The sequence below is a fragment of the Gekko japonicus genome, unplaced genomic scaffold (genome assembly GCF_001447785.1).
Source record: "Gekko japonicus isolate JY-2015 unplaced genomic scaffold, Gekko_japonicus_V1.1 scaffold299, whole genome shotgun sequence".
NCBI lineage: Eukaryota > Metazoa > Chordata > Lepidosauria > Squamata > Gekkonidae > Gekko > Gekko japonicus.
In genome coordinates this window covers 1319816-1336575 of record NW_015170896.1, presented here as the reverse complement: position 1 = coordinate 1336575, position 16760 = coordinate 1319816, and the positions used below count along the sequence as shown (strand labels likewise).

The 16760-nt window shown below is 47.8% G+C and overlaps 1 protein-coding gene across 1 annotated transcript in view; it reads right to left on the bottom strand.

Annotated features, from left to right (window-relative positions):
- Positions 1-2481: 2481 nt before the first annotated feature.
- LOC107116590 overlaps positions 2482-16760 on the bottom strand; it is a 49174-nt gene continuing 34895 nt past the window's right edge. Inside the window, exons 12-19 of the mRNA XM_015418528.1 lie at positions 14732-14776; positions 12237-12337; positions 11177-11243; positions 7136-7224; positions 6648-6752; positions 4869-4936; positions 3769-3865; positions 2482-3266 (exon numbers count right to left, since the gene is read on the bottom strand). Coding sequence (XP_015274014.1) covers positions 3072-3266; positions 3769-3865; positions 4869-4936; positions 6648-6752; positions 7136-7224; positions 11177-11243; positions 12237-12337; positions 14732-14776 — 767 coding nt within the window. The 3' untranslated portion in view covers positions 2482-3071. The remainder of the gene's footprint in view (positions 3267-3768; positions 3866-4868; positions 4937-6647; positions 6753-7135; positions 7225-11176; positions 11244-12236; positions 12338-14731; positions 14777-16760) is intronic.

Below are 16760 nucleotides of genomic sequence, written 5' to 3'. Positions count from 1 at the left end.
CACAAGGGAATACTTCCGACAAGCTTTCCAAATAGTTTAGCTTGTATATCCATTTTTATTGTTACACCATCTCCCTTCTATGTAGTATACATTAAATGAAACATTTATTAAAATTTAAACATTGGTTTGGAAGGCATTCACAATTACTCAGGAGAGAAATAACTGTTCTCTGTGTTTAAAAGCAGTGAACTCCATTGCTTGATGGATTTTTTACATTGCCCACCCCCAACAAATGTAAGATAAAGGAGTTCTGTTTTATTGGCAAATACTCTCTAGGAAATTTCATTTGTCTTATACTTGCATCCCACATCCAATCAGAGAGCATGAACGTAACACTTTTAATAGCTTTCCCTTTATCAAACATTTCTAGCAACAGAGTTCGCTTGGATTTATTTCATTAAAGGGTGATTTACAACCCTTGATTCTGATCATACAAAACAATAAAGGGGTGAGTATGGTTCTTTGAGTGTAACCAGAAAATCAGACAGAACACCAGCAGAAACGTTTATCTTTTATTGAGATAAGAAGTTATTTTCTTTAATGAGAAAGACAGAAGGAAATGCAAGCATGAAAAAGTTAATCCAACAGTGACCCTGAAAATAAATGTGAAAAGTATAAAAGTACCTAGCATTGCTTTTTAGTAAGTAACAGTTTTAAAAGCAAATCAGGTTTCAACTGGTTGTCTCACTGCTTTTAGGGATAATCAAAAAGCCCAAGTTACCCACCAAGAAATCTCACCTACTCTTCTTGTGAGACTTCCATCCAGAGAAATCTGATTTGCTTGTCACAGGAGTGCCTATTTACAGAGAAACACCAGTTCTTATCTTATCTCTAAATCTTGTCTATCATAATCATTATATTATTTAGTTAACTTCATAACTAAAGATAAACAACATAAATCTTTAGCTAGCATAATCCTGTGATATTATCTGGATAACTGATTCTTAACTAAATAAGCAACATATGAGCTAATTGGCAGGTGCATATGAGAAACATCTGGTAAAGCAAGACAAGGAGGCCAATCTAGACTTGTAGCCTTTGTTAAAAAGCAATTAATCTACTTTTCCCTTTAACTGGTTCAGCTAACTGCCCAAAGTGCAAGCCACTTGAAACACAATTCATGGACAGCTAAAAAGTGCTTGAGTGTGACTCCTTTGCAAACGCAGCTTAAAAAGCTTGGTGATATCATAGCTACTGCTACACAAGGACTCTGAGAGCTTCCTGCTTTCCCAGGGAAGAGGGTCATAAAGACTCAAAGGGAAGAGAGTGGAGACGCCTTTCTGTGAAGAGATAACCATTGACTGCAGCTGCCAGGAAGGGTAAGATGGATAGCTGTCATTAAAACATGAGTTGGGTATTGAGGCGTGGGAGACATGCCCTCCTAAATGATTGAGAGCAGTGGGTTCACTTATCTCAGACTCCCTAGCTTTGGGTTGCATGAGGAACTTCCCACCAGCTCAGGCTGGAAGGTCCGAACAACCTGTCAACGTTGTTCAGACATCAGGGATCAGGCTTCAAGTGAACACCCTGCCAAAGACTTTGTGCAAGCAAGGTCTTGAGTATTCTCTCTGCCTTTCTGAAGCCTCTCCTGGTCTAATGGGATGGAGAACACCCAGAACCTGACTCCTTACTGGGGGGGGGGCTCCAGGAAACACCATTGGAGGTTGAGGATGACCAGGGCTTTTTTTTTTTAGATAAAGCCCAGCAGGAACTCATTAGTATAATTGGCCACACCCAACAACAGAAGCTCATTAGCATATTAGGCCACACCCCCTGATAACACAGCTCATTGGCATATTAGGCCACACCCCCATGTTGCCAGAAGTGTGCTCATTCAGCCACACCCACCTTTTGCTTCTTATTCAGTTTACCTTGTTTGTTGTCAAAACCCAGGGCCTTTTTATAGCAGGAACTCCTTTGCATGTTAGGCCACACACCCCTAATGTAGCCAATCCTAATGAGTTTCTGCTGTTGGGTGTGGCCTCTTATGTTAATGAGTTCCTGCTGGGGGTGGCCAATTTGGAAGCCAACCAGAACTCCGTTCCTGTGTAGCCCTGAGGATGACTGTTCTAAGCCTTCTCCAAGGTCTGTGAGTCTTTTAAAAAAAAAAAAACAGAGATGGCCACATGTTTATAGAATACCTTCCAAGGTGTACTATTTCTCTAAGGCAGTGGTATCAGCCTCGAAGGCCTGGAGTTATTCAAGGGTTCCGCAAATCCATATGCATACTAAGGCTGGGTTTTGTTATTATGTATTTTCTCAGGCAGAATCTGCATTTGTCTTTCCCAACCGGTGTCCCAGCCTTTTGACCCCGTCTTCAAAAAAGCTGTCTACATTTGGTGACGTTTTCACACCTCAGGAGTGCTAGCATACTTTCGCACGTCCACATATGTTTATCGTCCTTTTGGGGCGGCTCCACTGTCATTGCACCTCCGCACTGCTTTAAAAGAATCTTCTCCAAACAACATTCAAACAAGCATAGAGAAAGACGGCGTCACAGCAGTACGAAAATGATTTTAAAAAGCAAATGCAGATTCGCCCTCAGTCAATTGATAACAATAGAACACCTTCACTGTTATGGTGTCTTCTCCATCCCTCTGCTAAATCATTAAAAGAAGATCTGCCGCCACTCTGGTTAGAAGTCCTACTTTTGGAGAATGTACAAACTTGCTTTTCCTTCACCAGCAAGCAAGCACAGTTTGCCCAAAGAACATCTGAAAGGGGGAGAGGCAAATGATGCCAGGCCGAGAGCTTGGAGGTGAAGGGAAAAGAGGCTGTAAGGCCGGGGAGAGGGCACCAAACCCAGCTCAGCTAGGTAGGGTGGGTACTGATGCAAACTCATTTTCATGTATTAAAGCCAAACAGCAACAACACCTTTATGGCATCTCTTTCTTTTGAGCCATTTCTTTCTCGGATTATGGGGTTTGGAACAAGAACAGGCAGAGTTGTTGGCCAAGGGGGAACAATCAGAAAACATAGACAAGAAGCATTTAATGAAGTCTGAATTAATGACTTTGAATCAATGACTGTTGTACACTGAGCTCTTATCCCCACTCCTCTTTCTGGTTCCCTTAGTTGCTGGAGGAGTCCTTCAGATTCCCGATATCAATTGCAAAAGAGTCAGGACCCATCGGGCTCTTTCTTCCAAAGCCAACTTCAGCTCCACCAGTGAGTAGAAGGTCCAGGCCAGTGCAGAAAGTTCCATCAGCAGCAAGGAACAGAATACCCAAGGCCACCTCTTCTGGGGTCCCAAAGCGTCCCAATAGCTATAAATGTGCAAGAGAAGAGAGATAAATGTAGAATTCTAAACTCAGCTCACATAAGATAAGATTGTGAGGTCTCAGAAGCTGAATCTGGGTGGGGCAGGATTTATAAGCAGTAGAATTCAGGTTTCCTGGGTGCGAAATTCGAATTTCTGCCATTGTATACACTCCCCTACTTATTATTACCACTTCACATGTGGTAGAACTAAGGCTGCCAATGCTGGCTTGGGAGATCTAAAGGCCATGCCTGGGGAGGGCAGAGTCTGGGGAGGGGAGAGATCTAAGGGGAGTGAAGACCACCAGCACCCTCCATCTGGGGACACTCTAGGACTTCTGTTCCCCCTGCCCTGCAGAGCTGCCATTTCCTCCTGAGCACTGAGCTCTGTCGCCTGGAGAACAGCTGTCATTCTAGGAGAACTTCAGGCCCCACCTTGAGGATGGCAACCCCTGGAAGAAACCATTTATCTGCACCAGCTCCATTCCTGTTTCCCCACAACACACTTGCCTGATAACTTTCGCCTTCCTGGAGTACGGCCTCGAGATTCTTAAAACGATTTGCTTCACTTTCCCACAAAGGAGTCCAGATGTTGCTCGGTGATATGCTAAAATTCAAAATGATTGAGAATTAAGAAAAAGATCAGGGGCATCATGAAGCATCAAGAAATACATCCCCAAATGAATGAGTTTTGAAGACACGCCTTTCTAATTATTCCTAGAAAGACAGCAACTTCTGCGATGACCTTACAATTTAACCCCAGACTCCTGATTATTCATTTCTACACCCTAGAAAAATATGGCGTGGAATGCAGCCTCTGCAATCTCAGTCCACAGGGAATTCTTTAAGGCACAAGAAAAAAAGTAAGAGCAAAAACTCCAGGATTCTGTAAACTCTTCGGGGTGGACTTAAGGAGGCCGATTTCTCCCCCGCCCCACCTTTTTCTCTCTACTTTAACTCACTGTGACCTGCTCTCCACATTCCGTGCTCCCTGGCGCAGATTCGGTTCTGAAGCTGGGTTTTTTCCTTGGTGTCTTGTTCTTATTTTAGTAAATTGACAAAGCTGTACTTTTCTGCACACCTGGGGGAGACCCACTAGTATGTAGACATCCCTCCCCCGGTCTCCTCTATCTGTAAGTGCAGTGGTTTAGGTACTTTGGTGGTTTCAGATATACTGATATACATTTTTCTATTTAAAGACACTGCCTATGTACGTCCTTAAGGCAAAGCAGATTATTCCAGTGGAATTGAAAATAATGGGATTAATTAGAAGTTACCATGGTTTGTACCTTATCTATTCCTTGTGGTTCTCTTCTCATAAGCAACAATATTTGAAAAGGAAAAGAAACTTGTGGACTTTGTATCACTTATACCTTCTCCAGGAAAGTTACCCCAGCCCATTTGTCTGAGTGTTACACTCTTTTAGTTCCAATTACCTGTTATCATTCCTTATCTTTCCCCCTGTATTATCTCTTTATTTGCTTTAGCAAAAAACTTTAGCCTGTTAACTCCTGGTGTTAGGCTACGGAGGTCCTATCTTTCTTTCCTGAGAGTGTTCTGCAAGGGACACTGTGCATCGAGGACTCTGTAATGATGATAATCGTTTTTACCTGTTGACCCGTACTCCGTATTTGCTCTCGTCGATGGCCAGGGCCTTGGTCATTGCAATCACAGCGCCCTGCAAGGGAACACACAACAAGCAGGGTTGCCAACTGTCCAGAAATGTCCTGGCCTCCTCCTATGCCTCTGACTACACTCTGATGTGAATAAAGAGAATGATTTTTTATGGTATGGGCTTCAATAATGCCTACAGTCCAAGTGGCTACTAAGCTTCTCTTAAAGGGAGGGGTATTTTTCTTAAGTCCTGTTGGCAACCCTGGTGAGGACGGGGTGGAGGTTGGGGGGCTGGACCTTATCCAGGCCTGTAGCTGCAGTGGGGCATCTCGGGGCCTGCCCCCCCAACTTACCGCCAAGAGCCCCCTGACTTCCATCCAGCCCAGGCCCCCTGACTTCCATTTTTTAATTTTAGTTGTGGTGCTCCCTTGGGGGGGGTGTCTGTGCAGGTGCCCCCCAATTTATTTACGGGCCCCTCTGGATTAAAAAAAATTCTGGCTCCGGGCCTAACCTTATCCTTCAACGTTGACTTTCATCACCTGAGTCATCACCAATGCTCCCTCTAAGCTGTAGAGTCTTGTGAGCAAAAATTCTACTTTGTGAGCTACCGGCGTTAAAGCTGTGAGTCAGCGATTTGGCTGCTGCATAAATTAGTTTCCCCTGGAGCCATCCTTCCTGAGCTAAGACAAAAATGTGTGAGCCGGAGGCTAAAAAACTGTGAGCTGGCTCACACTAACTCAGCTTAGAGGGAACACTGGTCATCCCCATCCCCACAAAGACCAGTTCCTTCTGGATAGGGGAAAGAATGGGGTGGGGCAGGTGAAATGCACCATGGGGGCAATTTGTCCCTAGATATACAAGTCTGACCCCTAGACCAGGAAGGTAAAGGTAAAGGTTCCCTTGCTCGAAAGCCAGTCGAATCCGACTCTAGGGTTGCGGTGCTCATCTCCGTTTCAAAGCCAAAGAGCCAGCGCTGTCCGAAGATGTTTCCATGGTCATGTGGCCGGCATGACTAAACACCGAGGCGCACGGAACGCTGTTACCTTCCTACCGAAGTGGTACCTATTTATCTACTTGCAATTTCTTGCTTTCGAACTGCTAGGTTGGCAGGAGCTGGAACTAGAGATGGGAGCTCACTCCATCATGCGGCACCCGGTCTTGAACTGCTGAACTACTGACCTTCCACAGCCTGCAGTTCAGCGTCTTAACCACTTGAGCCACCGCAGCTCCTTTGGCAGATGAATGAGTTAGAGCAGAGAGGTAGAAATCTCGTCCCTTGGAGTTACGGTCACCATCAAGCTTTTCATAGCATCACCTTGTAAATAACCTTCCCATGAAGCCTCGAGTCAAGGGGGAGGGCATTCCATCTACTCTAGGTAGTCGGCAACCCTACTTGGGGTTCAAAGGGAAGGGTCAAAGATGTAGGATGTTTTCAGCGCTGAGGCCTAAGTGAACTTTTTCCAGTCTGATAATGAAAAGAAAGCGAACGGACGTCCCATGAAACCTTTACTGGTTATGGACTGGCGTTAGGCTCATTTATGAGGATTGATATCTGAACTGAAAAATATCAAGCCAGCCTCCTCCTGTGCCTTTAGGAGCACCTTGGTTTACAAGAGCCCACAGGTGGAGTCTTTCAAAGCATAGAGAATGGAGACACTATCACTGGCCATCCCCATGCTGTGCAAACCTTCATCTGCCAGCCAAGCTGCTCTAAGAAGCTCAAGAGCAGAAGCATTGGGGGGGGGCAACCAATTCTGTCATTGGGTCAGGATTACCTTGCTTGCAACAGCTGACACAGCATATTTCATCCCAATAGTACCTTCGATGCTGCCCACGTTGACGATGTTTCCTTTCGTTTGCCGTAAGTAGGGCAGTGCATACTGTACACAAGACAGAAGGAGAAAAGGTGTGCCTGACCTCAAAAGAGAAAAAGTCCAAAGCTGCCCTATGCAGCCACAGACCTTTACATTGATCCACGTAGCTTGGAATTGTCCACTGGCTGAGACCCTCCCCAGTATGGCTAGCAACTGGGGATGGCGGGGATGAATCCTTAGTGGACAGAGCAGGCCCTCTGCTGTGGAGCCAGGGACCTTCCTCATCACGTTCATTCGGGCAGCGGATGACTGAAGGACCCAGAGAAAGCCCTGCAGCACCTCTAAATCGGATACCATCCCAGGGTTTTTTTCCTTCTTAACTTTCCACTCTGAAAGATGCCAGCTGCCCTCAGGAACAGGGAACCTGCTGATACTTTAGAAACACTCACCTTGGATAATAACAAACAGCTCACAGCATTGAGTTGCATGAGATTTTCAAAGTCGTGGGCAGTCACGTCATCTGACGACTCTAAATAAACTGTTTGCACGAGGACAGAAAAGGGAAAGGGGGTTTTCACAGAGGAAAGAGCCACGAAGAGACAGAGAACAGATCCACGCCTGCCCACCCCCGCAATGTGCTGATGGATTTCATCTTTGCTTTCCCTCCCCCCCTTTAAAGTAATACTCATTTGAGTAAAACCATAGGTAAAGGTAATGGTTCCCTTGCTCGAAAGCCAGTCGAACCCGACTCTAAGGTTGTAGTGCTCATCTCTGTTTCAAAGCCAAAGAGCCAGTGCTGTCCGAAGACGTTTCCGTGGTCATGTGGCCGGCATGACAGCATAATAATCAGATCTTATCGATGTAAGAATAGCCCTACTGGATCCAACTGGTAGTTCAGCAGACCCTGTAACTCTGTGGAGGACCCCCGGCTCCAGAAGGCCAAAGCCTCTCCCTGCTTCTGTGCTTGGGTTGCCAACCAGACTACAGAAATCAGGTCCCCTGGAGAAAACAGTAGGAGGAGAGCTTGCTACCCCACTTTTCTCTACCTTAAGAAGTCTCAGTCTTACAATCATCTTCCCTTCTTCTCCCCACAACAGGCACCCTTTGAGGTACGTGGGGCTGAGACTACGGTGACTGGCCCAAGGTCACCCCAGCAGGCTTCATGTGGAGGAGGGGGAGAATCAAACCCCGCTCTCCAGATTAGAGTCCACCACTCTTAACCTATGTACCCACTGGGTTCCATGGCATTATACCTCAGTGACCTCCCTCCTTCCCCAAGCCCCCCTCCCCCAGCTACACCTCTAAACAGGGGACATTTCGTAGAAAAAGAGCTAGGGGAACTCATTAGCATAACTCATTAGCATATGCCACCCCCCTGACATCATAAGGCCCGGCGGTGGACCTGCAAGGCCGGCGGGAGTGCGAGGAAGCCCCGCCAAGGCTCTCCCTGGCCCCGGCAGGCAGAGGTGGGGAGAGGCGGGGAGGAAGCAACTTACCCTCCCTCTTCTCCTGCCTCCTGGCTGAATGAGGGCCGGAAGCAGGGCGGCCGGAAGCAGGGGGTGTGGCTTCATCGTGTGCCCCGCCCCCCCCGCACCTCACCCGGGGGAACTGCGTTCCCCCGCGATCCCCCCCCGAAATGACCTCTGCCTCTAAACATCCAGGAATTCCCGAGTCCACAGTTGGCAACCCAACAGAGCCCTCTGGCCACTGATCTTCAGAGAGTTACAGACTCTGAATATGGAGGTTTCATTTACCATCGTAGCTCATTGGCATTTAGAATCACAGAATCATAGAGTTGGAAGGGACCTCCAGTGTCATCTAGTCCAACCCCCTACACAATGCAGGAAATTCACAAATACCTCCTCCACACACACACCCAGTGACCCCTGCCCCATGCCCAGAAGATGGCTGTTGTAAGAGAATTTTAATAGTAAAAGGTTTGGATCAGAGAACTGAACCCTTTATATACCGAAATCCTATAACTGTTTCTGTCCTTTCAGTTAGCAAGCAGCTTTCAGCACACAGGTCAAGACTCCCAAAATGCAATGCCTGTCTCTTTGTTTCAAAAGGCACTTCTTCTTTTTTCTGTCACAAACCCACATTCTTTTCCCATAGTTTAAAACTCTACAATAATTTCGCACCCCCACTTTGGCTTCAGCAGACAGTGTCGTGTCTCTTATCTCACACTGCAAACATAAGAACATAAGAGACGCCAATGTTGGATCAGGCCAAAGGCCCATCCAGTCCAACACTCTGTCACACAGTGGCCAAAAATACCAGGTGCCATCAGGAGGCACAAAAGAACATTTTCATGGTTGTCATTTAGAATCGGAAGTGCTATCTTGCGTTATTTTGAAAATAAAATATAAATCCTGGAATGTGAGGACATCTCCTGCGTGAATCCGCCTCACGATTTTCAAAAACACCTGGTCATCAACATTTGTAACAGCCCATGCAAAATCTTTGATCAATTCTGTATAAATTTGAGTCCTTTTGGGCAGTTCAAGCACTGGCTTTTGGTATTCAGTGAGACACTGGTCAGTCCAGGAGCTCCTGTGTGCATGCTTTGTAGGAGAAATCTTTGTTAGTTTATTGGCTTGCTTATTATCCCTTTCAGAAATAAGACTTGTATTGTTTAGAATTCTGGTGAAGTGCCTAGCTGGCGTCTTGCCTGGAGTGCGCTGCTACTTGATAGGTTTAATAAAGTTAAGTTTCATTTAAAACAACAACAACAACCTTGTAATGGTTTTCTTACTAGCCCTGAAAGGTCTCACTCATTCATTCTGCCTTTGGTACAGAGCATCACCTAGGTGAAACGGACCAAGGGTGGGTCGGTCACACACATGCAGGTACACATGTAGGACCATTCCGACAACAATGGCAAAAACCAACCCTCCTGGAACCCTGGCAGAAGTGGCCTGGAGAAAAATTGCTTCTGAACCCCAAAGTGGCGAGCAGCGCCTCTCTGGGTGTGCAAAAAAAAAGGGGGCATGAGAACTAAGCACCGTTGCGACCCTTCCTGCCCTCCCTCTCACCATCTGCTGAAGTTCACAGAATCAGCATTGCTGTCAGATGGCCATACAGTCTCTGTTTGAAAACCTCCAAAGAAGGAGAGCCCACCACCTCCCGAGGAAGCCTGTTCCACTGAGGAACCACTCTGTCAGGAAGTTCTTCCTAATGCTTAGCCAAAAACTCTTTTGATTTAATTTCCACCCATTCGTTCTGGTCTGACCCATCCTCCATGAATCTGTGTAAACCTCCAACTAAAGTAGAGGCCATCATTGCATCCTCAAACAGCAAACTCCAAAAGTTGACTCCTCTTTAAATGAAGAAGCACTTCCTGGCTGGATGACCTTGGGCAAGCCCTAGTTCTGATAAGAGCTGTTCTTGAAAAAAAAGAGCAGCTTCTGTGAAGAGCTCTCTCAGCCCCACCTACCTCACCGGGTGTCTGTTGTGGGGAGGGGGAGGGAAAAGGAGTTTGTCAGCCGCTCTGAGACTCCTTTGGGTAGTGAAGGGCGGGGTAGAAATCCAATCTCTTCTCTTCTTCTTCCTTTAGAAGCAGTTTGTGTGAGAGACAGGAGGCCTCAAGGAAGCAAGTCTGAAGAGCTTCATTAGGGTAGCCTGGTCCCTACCTGGCATCCAGCGGGGGGGGGGGTGTTTGGGAGTTGTGCACACATAGTATGCGTGCATCGATGACGTCACCCGAAAGTGATGTCATCAAACCGGGCACATTGTCGAGGGATGCTCCAGGTGACATCATCACACCAGGCATATCGGCCCAATTCAGGCACTTTGGGGGTGGGGTTCCCCCAGCGGCGGGTTGGGGGACCTTAGAGTGGGCAAACCCCCACCCCCCCCTGGGGGACCTGGCAGCCCTAAGCTTCATTCATTCATTTTATTATTTTATTTTATTAGACTTATATCTCACCCTCCCCACATTGTAAAATAGGCTGCCTTATTAAAGGTAAAGGTTTCCCTTGCTCGAAAGCCAGTCGAATCCGATTCTAGGGTTGTGGTGCTCATCTCCGTTTCAAAGCCGAAGAGCCAGCGCTGTCCGAAGACGTTTCCGTGGTCATGTGGCCGGCATGACTAAACACCAAGGCGCACGGAACGCTGCTACCTTCCCACTGAAGTGGTACCTATTTATCTACTTGCAATTTCTTGCTTTCGAACTGCTAGGTTGGCAGGAGCTGGAGCTAGAGACGGGAGCTCACTCCGTCATGTGGCACCCGGGTCTCGAACTGCTGAACTACCGACCTTCCACAGCCTGCAGTTCAGCGTCTTAACCACTTGAGCCACCGCAGCCTTATTAGTCTACTGTAATTACTTTAGTTGCTTTGTAGACAGCTGCCCGCAAAGCTATAGTTCCTCAAACCCTTTATTTGGACAAAATCCATTCTGGCTTTTGAATAAACAAGAAACGCCCTCACACCCAGACACATCCCTCCCAGAGATTCTTCCCAGGACCCCAAAGTTTGAAGGTCACTCACTAGTTCCAGCGTTGTTCACCAGGCAGTCCAGGCATCCATAACGTTCTAGAGTGACCTGAATCAACCTCTGCAGGAACAGGGATGAAGAGAGATCTAAGGCAAGGCAAGGATAACAGCAGCATCGAGAGCCCTGCAGTCCCAGAGCTGCAAGCGACCACCATTAGAACTAATGAAGCTTTCTTTAGTCTTAATCAGACCAGTGTTGTGACTGCTGCATAGGCTCTCTGATATAGCATCTCCAACCTGACTGGGCCCAGCCCCAGAGTGAAGGAGGCAAAGTTTGCTCTCAGCTTCTGAGCCCTACCCATTGTCAGGCTCCAGAAAGTGCTTGCACCAGCCATGCGGAGGACATGCTATGGTATTGAGGACTAGAAGCTTGAAGTTGCTGGATAAATTAAGTGGAATTCCAGGCAAAGGCTTAAGCAGCGGAGAGATATGTGCCTTCACAGATGACAAGCACGTTCTGAGTTTATGAAAAAGGGGCATTATTCAAGAGGAGAGGCCCAGAATTAGAATACTGTCATGAGCATTTAGACACCTGAGAATTAGAATACGGAGAATGGTTTTAGCCATTGGGTACAGAGACAGTGGCATACCAAGGTTGGAACGCAAGGTGCGCTCTGCTCTGGGTGCAGCTTGAGGAAGGTCGTTGAGCCCCTGAAGCCAGCCTCATGCTGCATCCAGCCAAACGTCTCTCCTTTCCTAAAATGCAGTTCTGGCTGTAGCTACTAGGGATGCAGGGAAGTCCGAGCATAGCAAAAAGTACTCTAGCATCAGCTGCACTTCCTTTTCTCCAAGACTGAAACAAAGTTGCTTAACAGATCTGAGCCAGCACCCTGATAGCTGCTACAGTCATTGCCTTGAAAATCCCATGGGGCCGCCATAGGTCAGCCATGACTTGATGTCAACAAAAGAACGAGGGGGTGTTAAAAATTATCCGCCCTGGGCACCAAATAGTCTTGGTACACCACTGTACAGAGATGAAAGAACATTTTGTGAGGATGTTGAAGAAGAACCCCGAAAGAAGCACCACTGTCTTCTTCACCCAGTTTTAGCTTACCTTGATGTCTGACTCACTGCGGACATCACAGACCTGGAAGTAAGCATCCCCGGGGCACCCAGGAGCCTGCAGGTCCCTCTGAATTGCTCGCCCCTTTTCCGCTGCAAGGGGGGAGAACAGAACAGTTGCCAGCAGGAGAAACCTTCTAACCCTCTCTGCCTTATTCCTCCATCTTCCTTTGCCCAAGCTCTAAATACGTGCAAGAACGTTTGCTAAATGCATTGAAGACTGTTGCTCCTCCCTCTTGGCCATCTTATACATTTAGAGAAAAGCAGGCAAAAAGGCTGCAAAATAAATATGTTCTGTTTTAAATGGGAAGGGGGTCCTATCTAGTGTTGCCTACTGGAACAGGGGAAGAGAAGAACATGATGACTGATGAGTAGACAGATCAAGTGCAGCAAAAAGAAGGGCTGAGGATCCTACTTTCCATCAAAAGCCTCCTTCTCTGGAGTTTTTTGCCAAGGTTCTTCTCAAGGATGAACATAACTTAACTGTCTTCTCCCTCTTGAAAGCGCAGAGCAGAAGATGAGAAATGCCACTTTGACCACAGTCTTCTCATTCCCATTTCCTTTCATCTCGAATGCTGCTAACCAGGGCTATTTTTGGGCAGGAACGCACAGGAACGGAGTTCCGGCTGGCTCCCAAGTTGGCCACGCCCAGCAGGAACTGATTAGCATAACAGGCCACACCCAACAGCAGAAACTCATTATAATTGGCTACATTAGGGGTGTGTGGCCTAACATGCAAAGGAGTTCCTGCTACCAAAAAAAGCCCTGGGTTTTGACAACAAACAAGGTAAACAGAATAACAAGCAAAAGGTGGGTGTGGCTGGATAACCACACTTCTGGTAACATGGGGGTGTGGCCTAATGTGCTAATGAGCTGTGCTGTCAGGGGTGTGGCCCAATGTTCTAATGAGTTCCTGCTGTTGGGTGTGGCCTATTATGCTAATGAGTTCCTGCTGGGCTTTTTCTACAAAAAGAGCCCTGCCAGTGCTAACCTTTGACCTCATATTGTCTTTATCTTTCTGGATATTGGGATCGTATCACCAGGAATTCTGCACTGGTCACCCCTCTGTTGCTGGCGACACAATCTGTGCAGAGTTCTGGTTCTTCCCTTCAAGGGAGACTGTCAGTGGTCTGGAGCCATGGTCACCAAAGGTCCGCCTCCTCCCACACTGCCCATTCCTCCAGTTAAGAAGATCTGCTTCGGAAGCCCTGCTCTCTGTGCTGGTAGAGGTGATGTGGGTGGCGATCAGAGAAAGGGGGTTTGAGGTGGGACGTGAGCTTTGGAAGGCTTTATCACCCCCTGTGGGCCTCACCCAGGCAAAAAAAAATTATATTTAGCTCAGCTTTTAATTAAGCAGCTGTTCTAGTATGAGGCCTGTTTTAGGAAAGTCATTTTAGGCTGCTAAATGTTTGTTTTTGTAATCCTCTGGCTGAGCTTTTTAACGGCTGGGCTTTTAAAATTCACAGCTTTTATCCTGTGCTACAATCTTATGACAGACTTCACGTTCCTGGGATCCCAGATCACCACAGACTGTGACAGTAGCCATGAAATTAAAAGACGCCTGCTCCTTGGGAGGAAAGCGATGGCGAACCTAAACAGCATGATAAAAAGTAGAGTCATCACCCTGCCAACAAAAGTCTGCATGGTCAAAGCAATGGTATTCCCAGAAGTCATGTATGGCTGCGAGAGTTGGACTATAAGGAAGGCCGAGCACCGAATAATAGATTCTTTTGAACTATGGTGCTGGAGAAGACTCTTGAGAGTCCCTTGGACTGCAAGAAGATCAAATCAGTCAATCCTAAAAGAAATCAACCCTGATTGTTCCCTGGAAGGCCAGATAATGAAACTGATGCTCAAATACTTTGGCCACCCAATGAGAAGGGAGCACTCACTGGAGAAGACCCTGATGCTGGGAAAGATTGAAGGTCAAAGAAGACGGGGACGGCAAAGGATGAGATGGTTAGACAGTGTCATAGATGCAACGAACATGAAGTTGAGCCAACTTCAGAGGACGGCGGAAGACAGGAGGGCCTGGCGGGAGCTGGTCCATGGGGACTCGACTGTGCGACTGAACAACAACAAAACAATCTTATGAAGCTGAACTTCATAAGCTGCCACAAGATGGTTCTCTGGAGGTGTTATATAAGTTTTTTAAACGAACACGGGGACCCAGTCATGGTGGGGCAAAGAAAAGGGCTCTTAGGGCTACCAGCCTCCAGGTGGGGGTTGGAGATCTCCTGCTTTTACAACTGATCTCCAGCTGGCAGAGATTTATTTATTTATTGTCAGATTTGTACCCCGCCCTCCCCACAGGGCAGGCTCAGGGCGGCCCTGGAGAAAATGGCTGCTTTGGAGGGTGGACTCCATGGGATTGTACCACACTGAGGCCCCTTCCCTCCCCAAACCCCGCCCTCTCCTAGCTCCACCCCCAAAGTCTCCAGGTATTTTCCAACTCAGACCTGACAAGACTAAGTGCCCTAGACTCACCTTCAGGTGCTTTTGAACAGAAGACCACTTTGGCTCCCTGGCGAACTGGAGAGCAAGCAGAGAAAAGAGCACAAGGCAAATGTCAGAATCGGCATACCCAGAGATGGACATCACAAGGTTTATTGATTGGTTTAAAAGGCCCACTTCCTGCCTTTCCCCCCATTTGGGACTCCAGCCCTTCCAGAAACAACCCACAAACACAAAAACCCCCCAAAGCCTGGTGGGGGGGGGGGGGGAAGCCCAATTATTTTCAGTCTCAGGAGGGGCAGCCTTCTGCAGGCAGATCTTCTTGCCCAGAACAATCAGACTGTGATGATGAAAGCAGGAATTCCACCCGCCCCCCTCCCAGCAAGTCCTCTATGAAGATCCTTTCAAGTTGGTAGCTGTGTTGGTCTGCAAAAGAAGAGCCAGGTATGAGCCACAACATTTTAAGGGTTCGAGAGTCAAAGCTCCCTTTGTCAAATATGTGAACCTTGAAAGCTTCGACCCTGGAAATCTTGTGGGTCTTTTAGGTGCTACTGGGCTCAGACCTTGCTTCCCAAACCCCTATTTCTTGTGCATGTGCTGCGTTCAGATTCCATATCAGCTGACTTCTTTCAATAATGCAGACCAGCGACTTCCTCCAGGGCTAAGCCCGGAGAAAAGAAACAGACGCTGGAGCTCTACCTTGAAGTCACCCCTCCCCTGCATTTATCAGAAAGCATTGGGAGTACAAAGGGAACTTCATTATGGGGAAATTAAAACCAACATGCAGAATCATCAGTGCAAATGGCCTTAATTTGTTACTATGTGCAAGTAAACAAGTTTTCTTGCTGCTGAATTTTGTTTTTCTTAAGACTGTGTGCACACCGAGTGCTCTTTTTAAAATGGCCTTTTGTATTCAATGGAAATTCTCTCCAACACCACCATTCCCAGGTAGTACTTCTACCCTAGGTAGAGAAAACTGACTCTCCCTTACCTCACTCTGATGACCCCCCCCCCCAAAAAAAGAACCCATGCACGAGGGACAATATCTTCTGTCAGTGCTCACAGTAGGGTTGCCAGGTCCCCTTGGTGTCGCAGTGGGGGGATTGGGGGGGGGGGCGTTCCAGGGTGGCCGGGAAATCGTCGGGCTATGTCTCGATGTGATGACATCACCCGGAAGTGACATCATCGTGTTGGTGCCATTGCACGTAACGCTCTGGTTTTTGGGCAAAAACTTTATGATTATGATTTTTTGCTCCAAAACCATAGTTTGCCCAAAACCCAGAATGTCGTGCTCAATATCGCAGACACGATGTCACTTCCTGGTGACATCATTGCGTCGAGGACATCGCCCGATGACATCCCTATTTGGGGGTGGGGTATCCCTTGCCGGCCAGCTGGCTGGTGGTGGAACGCAGCCCCCAAAAGTGGGGGAACCGCCGCTGGGACTTGGGGGGTGGCCACCCTACCTCATGGGCCATAATGCATCAGCAGTGGCTGGAGGGCAAGGGTGGTCTTGGGGCCAGTCATACACTCTCAGGCTAGCCTGCCTCACACGGTCGTCGTTGTGAAGGTAAAATGGAGAAGGGGAGAATCTTGAAAGCCACTTTGGGTCACACTTGGGAGGGGAAAGTGGGGTATAAATGAAGTAAACTTACAAAATAAGAAAAGAGCGCTTAGGCCCCGGTCATGCGGAAGGTTTTGCCCCGCAAGAGGGACGGATCGGGGGCACATCAAACGGGCGTGATCACACCGCAACATCTGGGATGCGGAGTGCGCCCGTCCCCAATCCGTCCTTTCCGGGCAAACCTGTGCATCAAAAAAACCCCTAGAAAAGAGTACTACCTACTTGAAGCTCCGCAGCAAGGGCGGCTGTGGGATCGAGGCTCCCGGTCAAACTGCGCATGCACACACATGTGCAGCCAGCTGCCTCCATCCTGTGGCTCCCCCCCCCCAGGGTCTGATCATGCCGGGGAGCAACTGCACGGCGGCTCGAGGCAGCTGATCCCGCCACCGTGCATCTATTTTGCTGCGGCTCAGAAAAGCCGCGCTTTGGCCGTGCTTT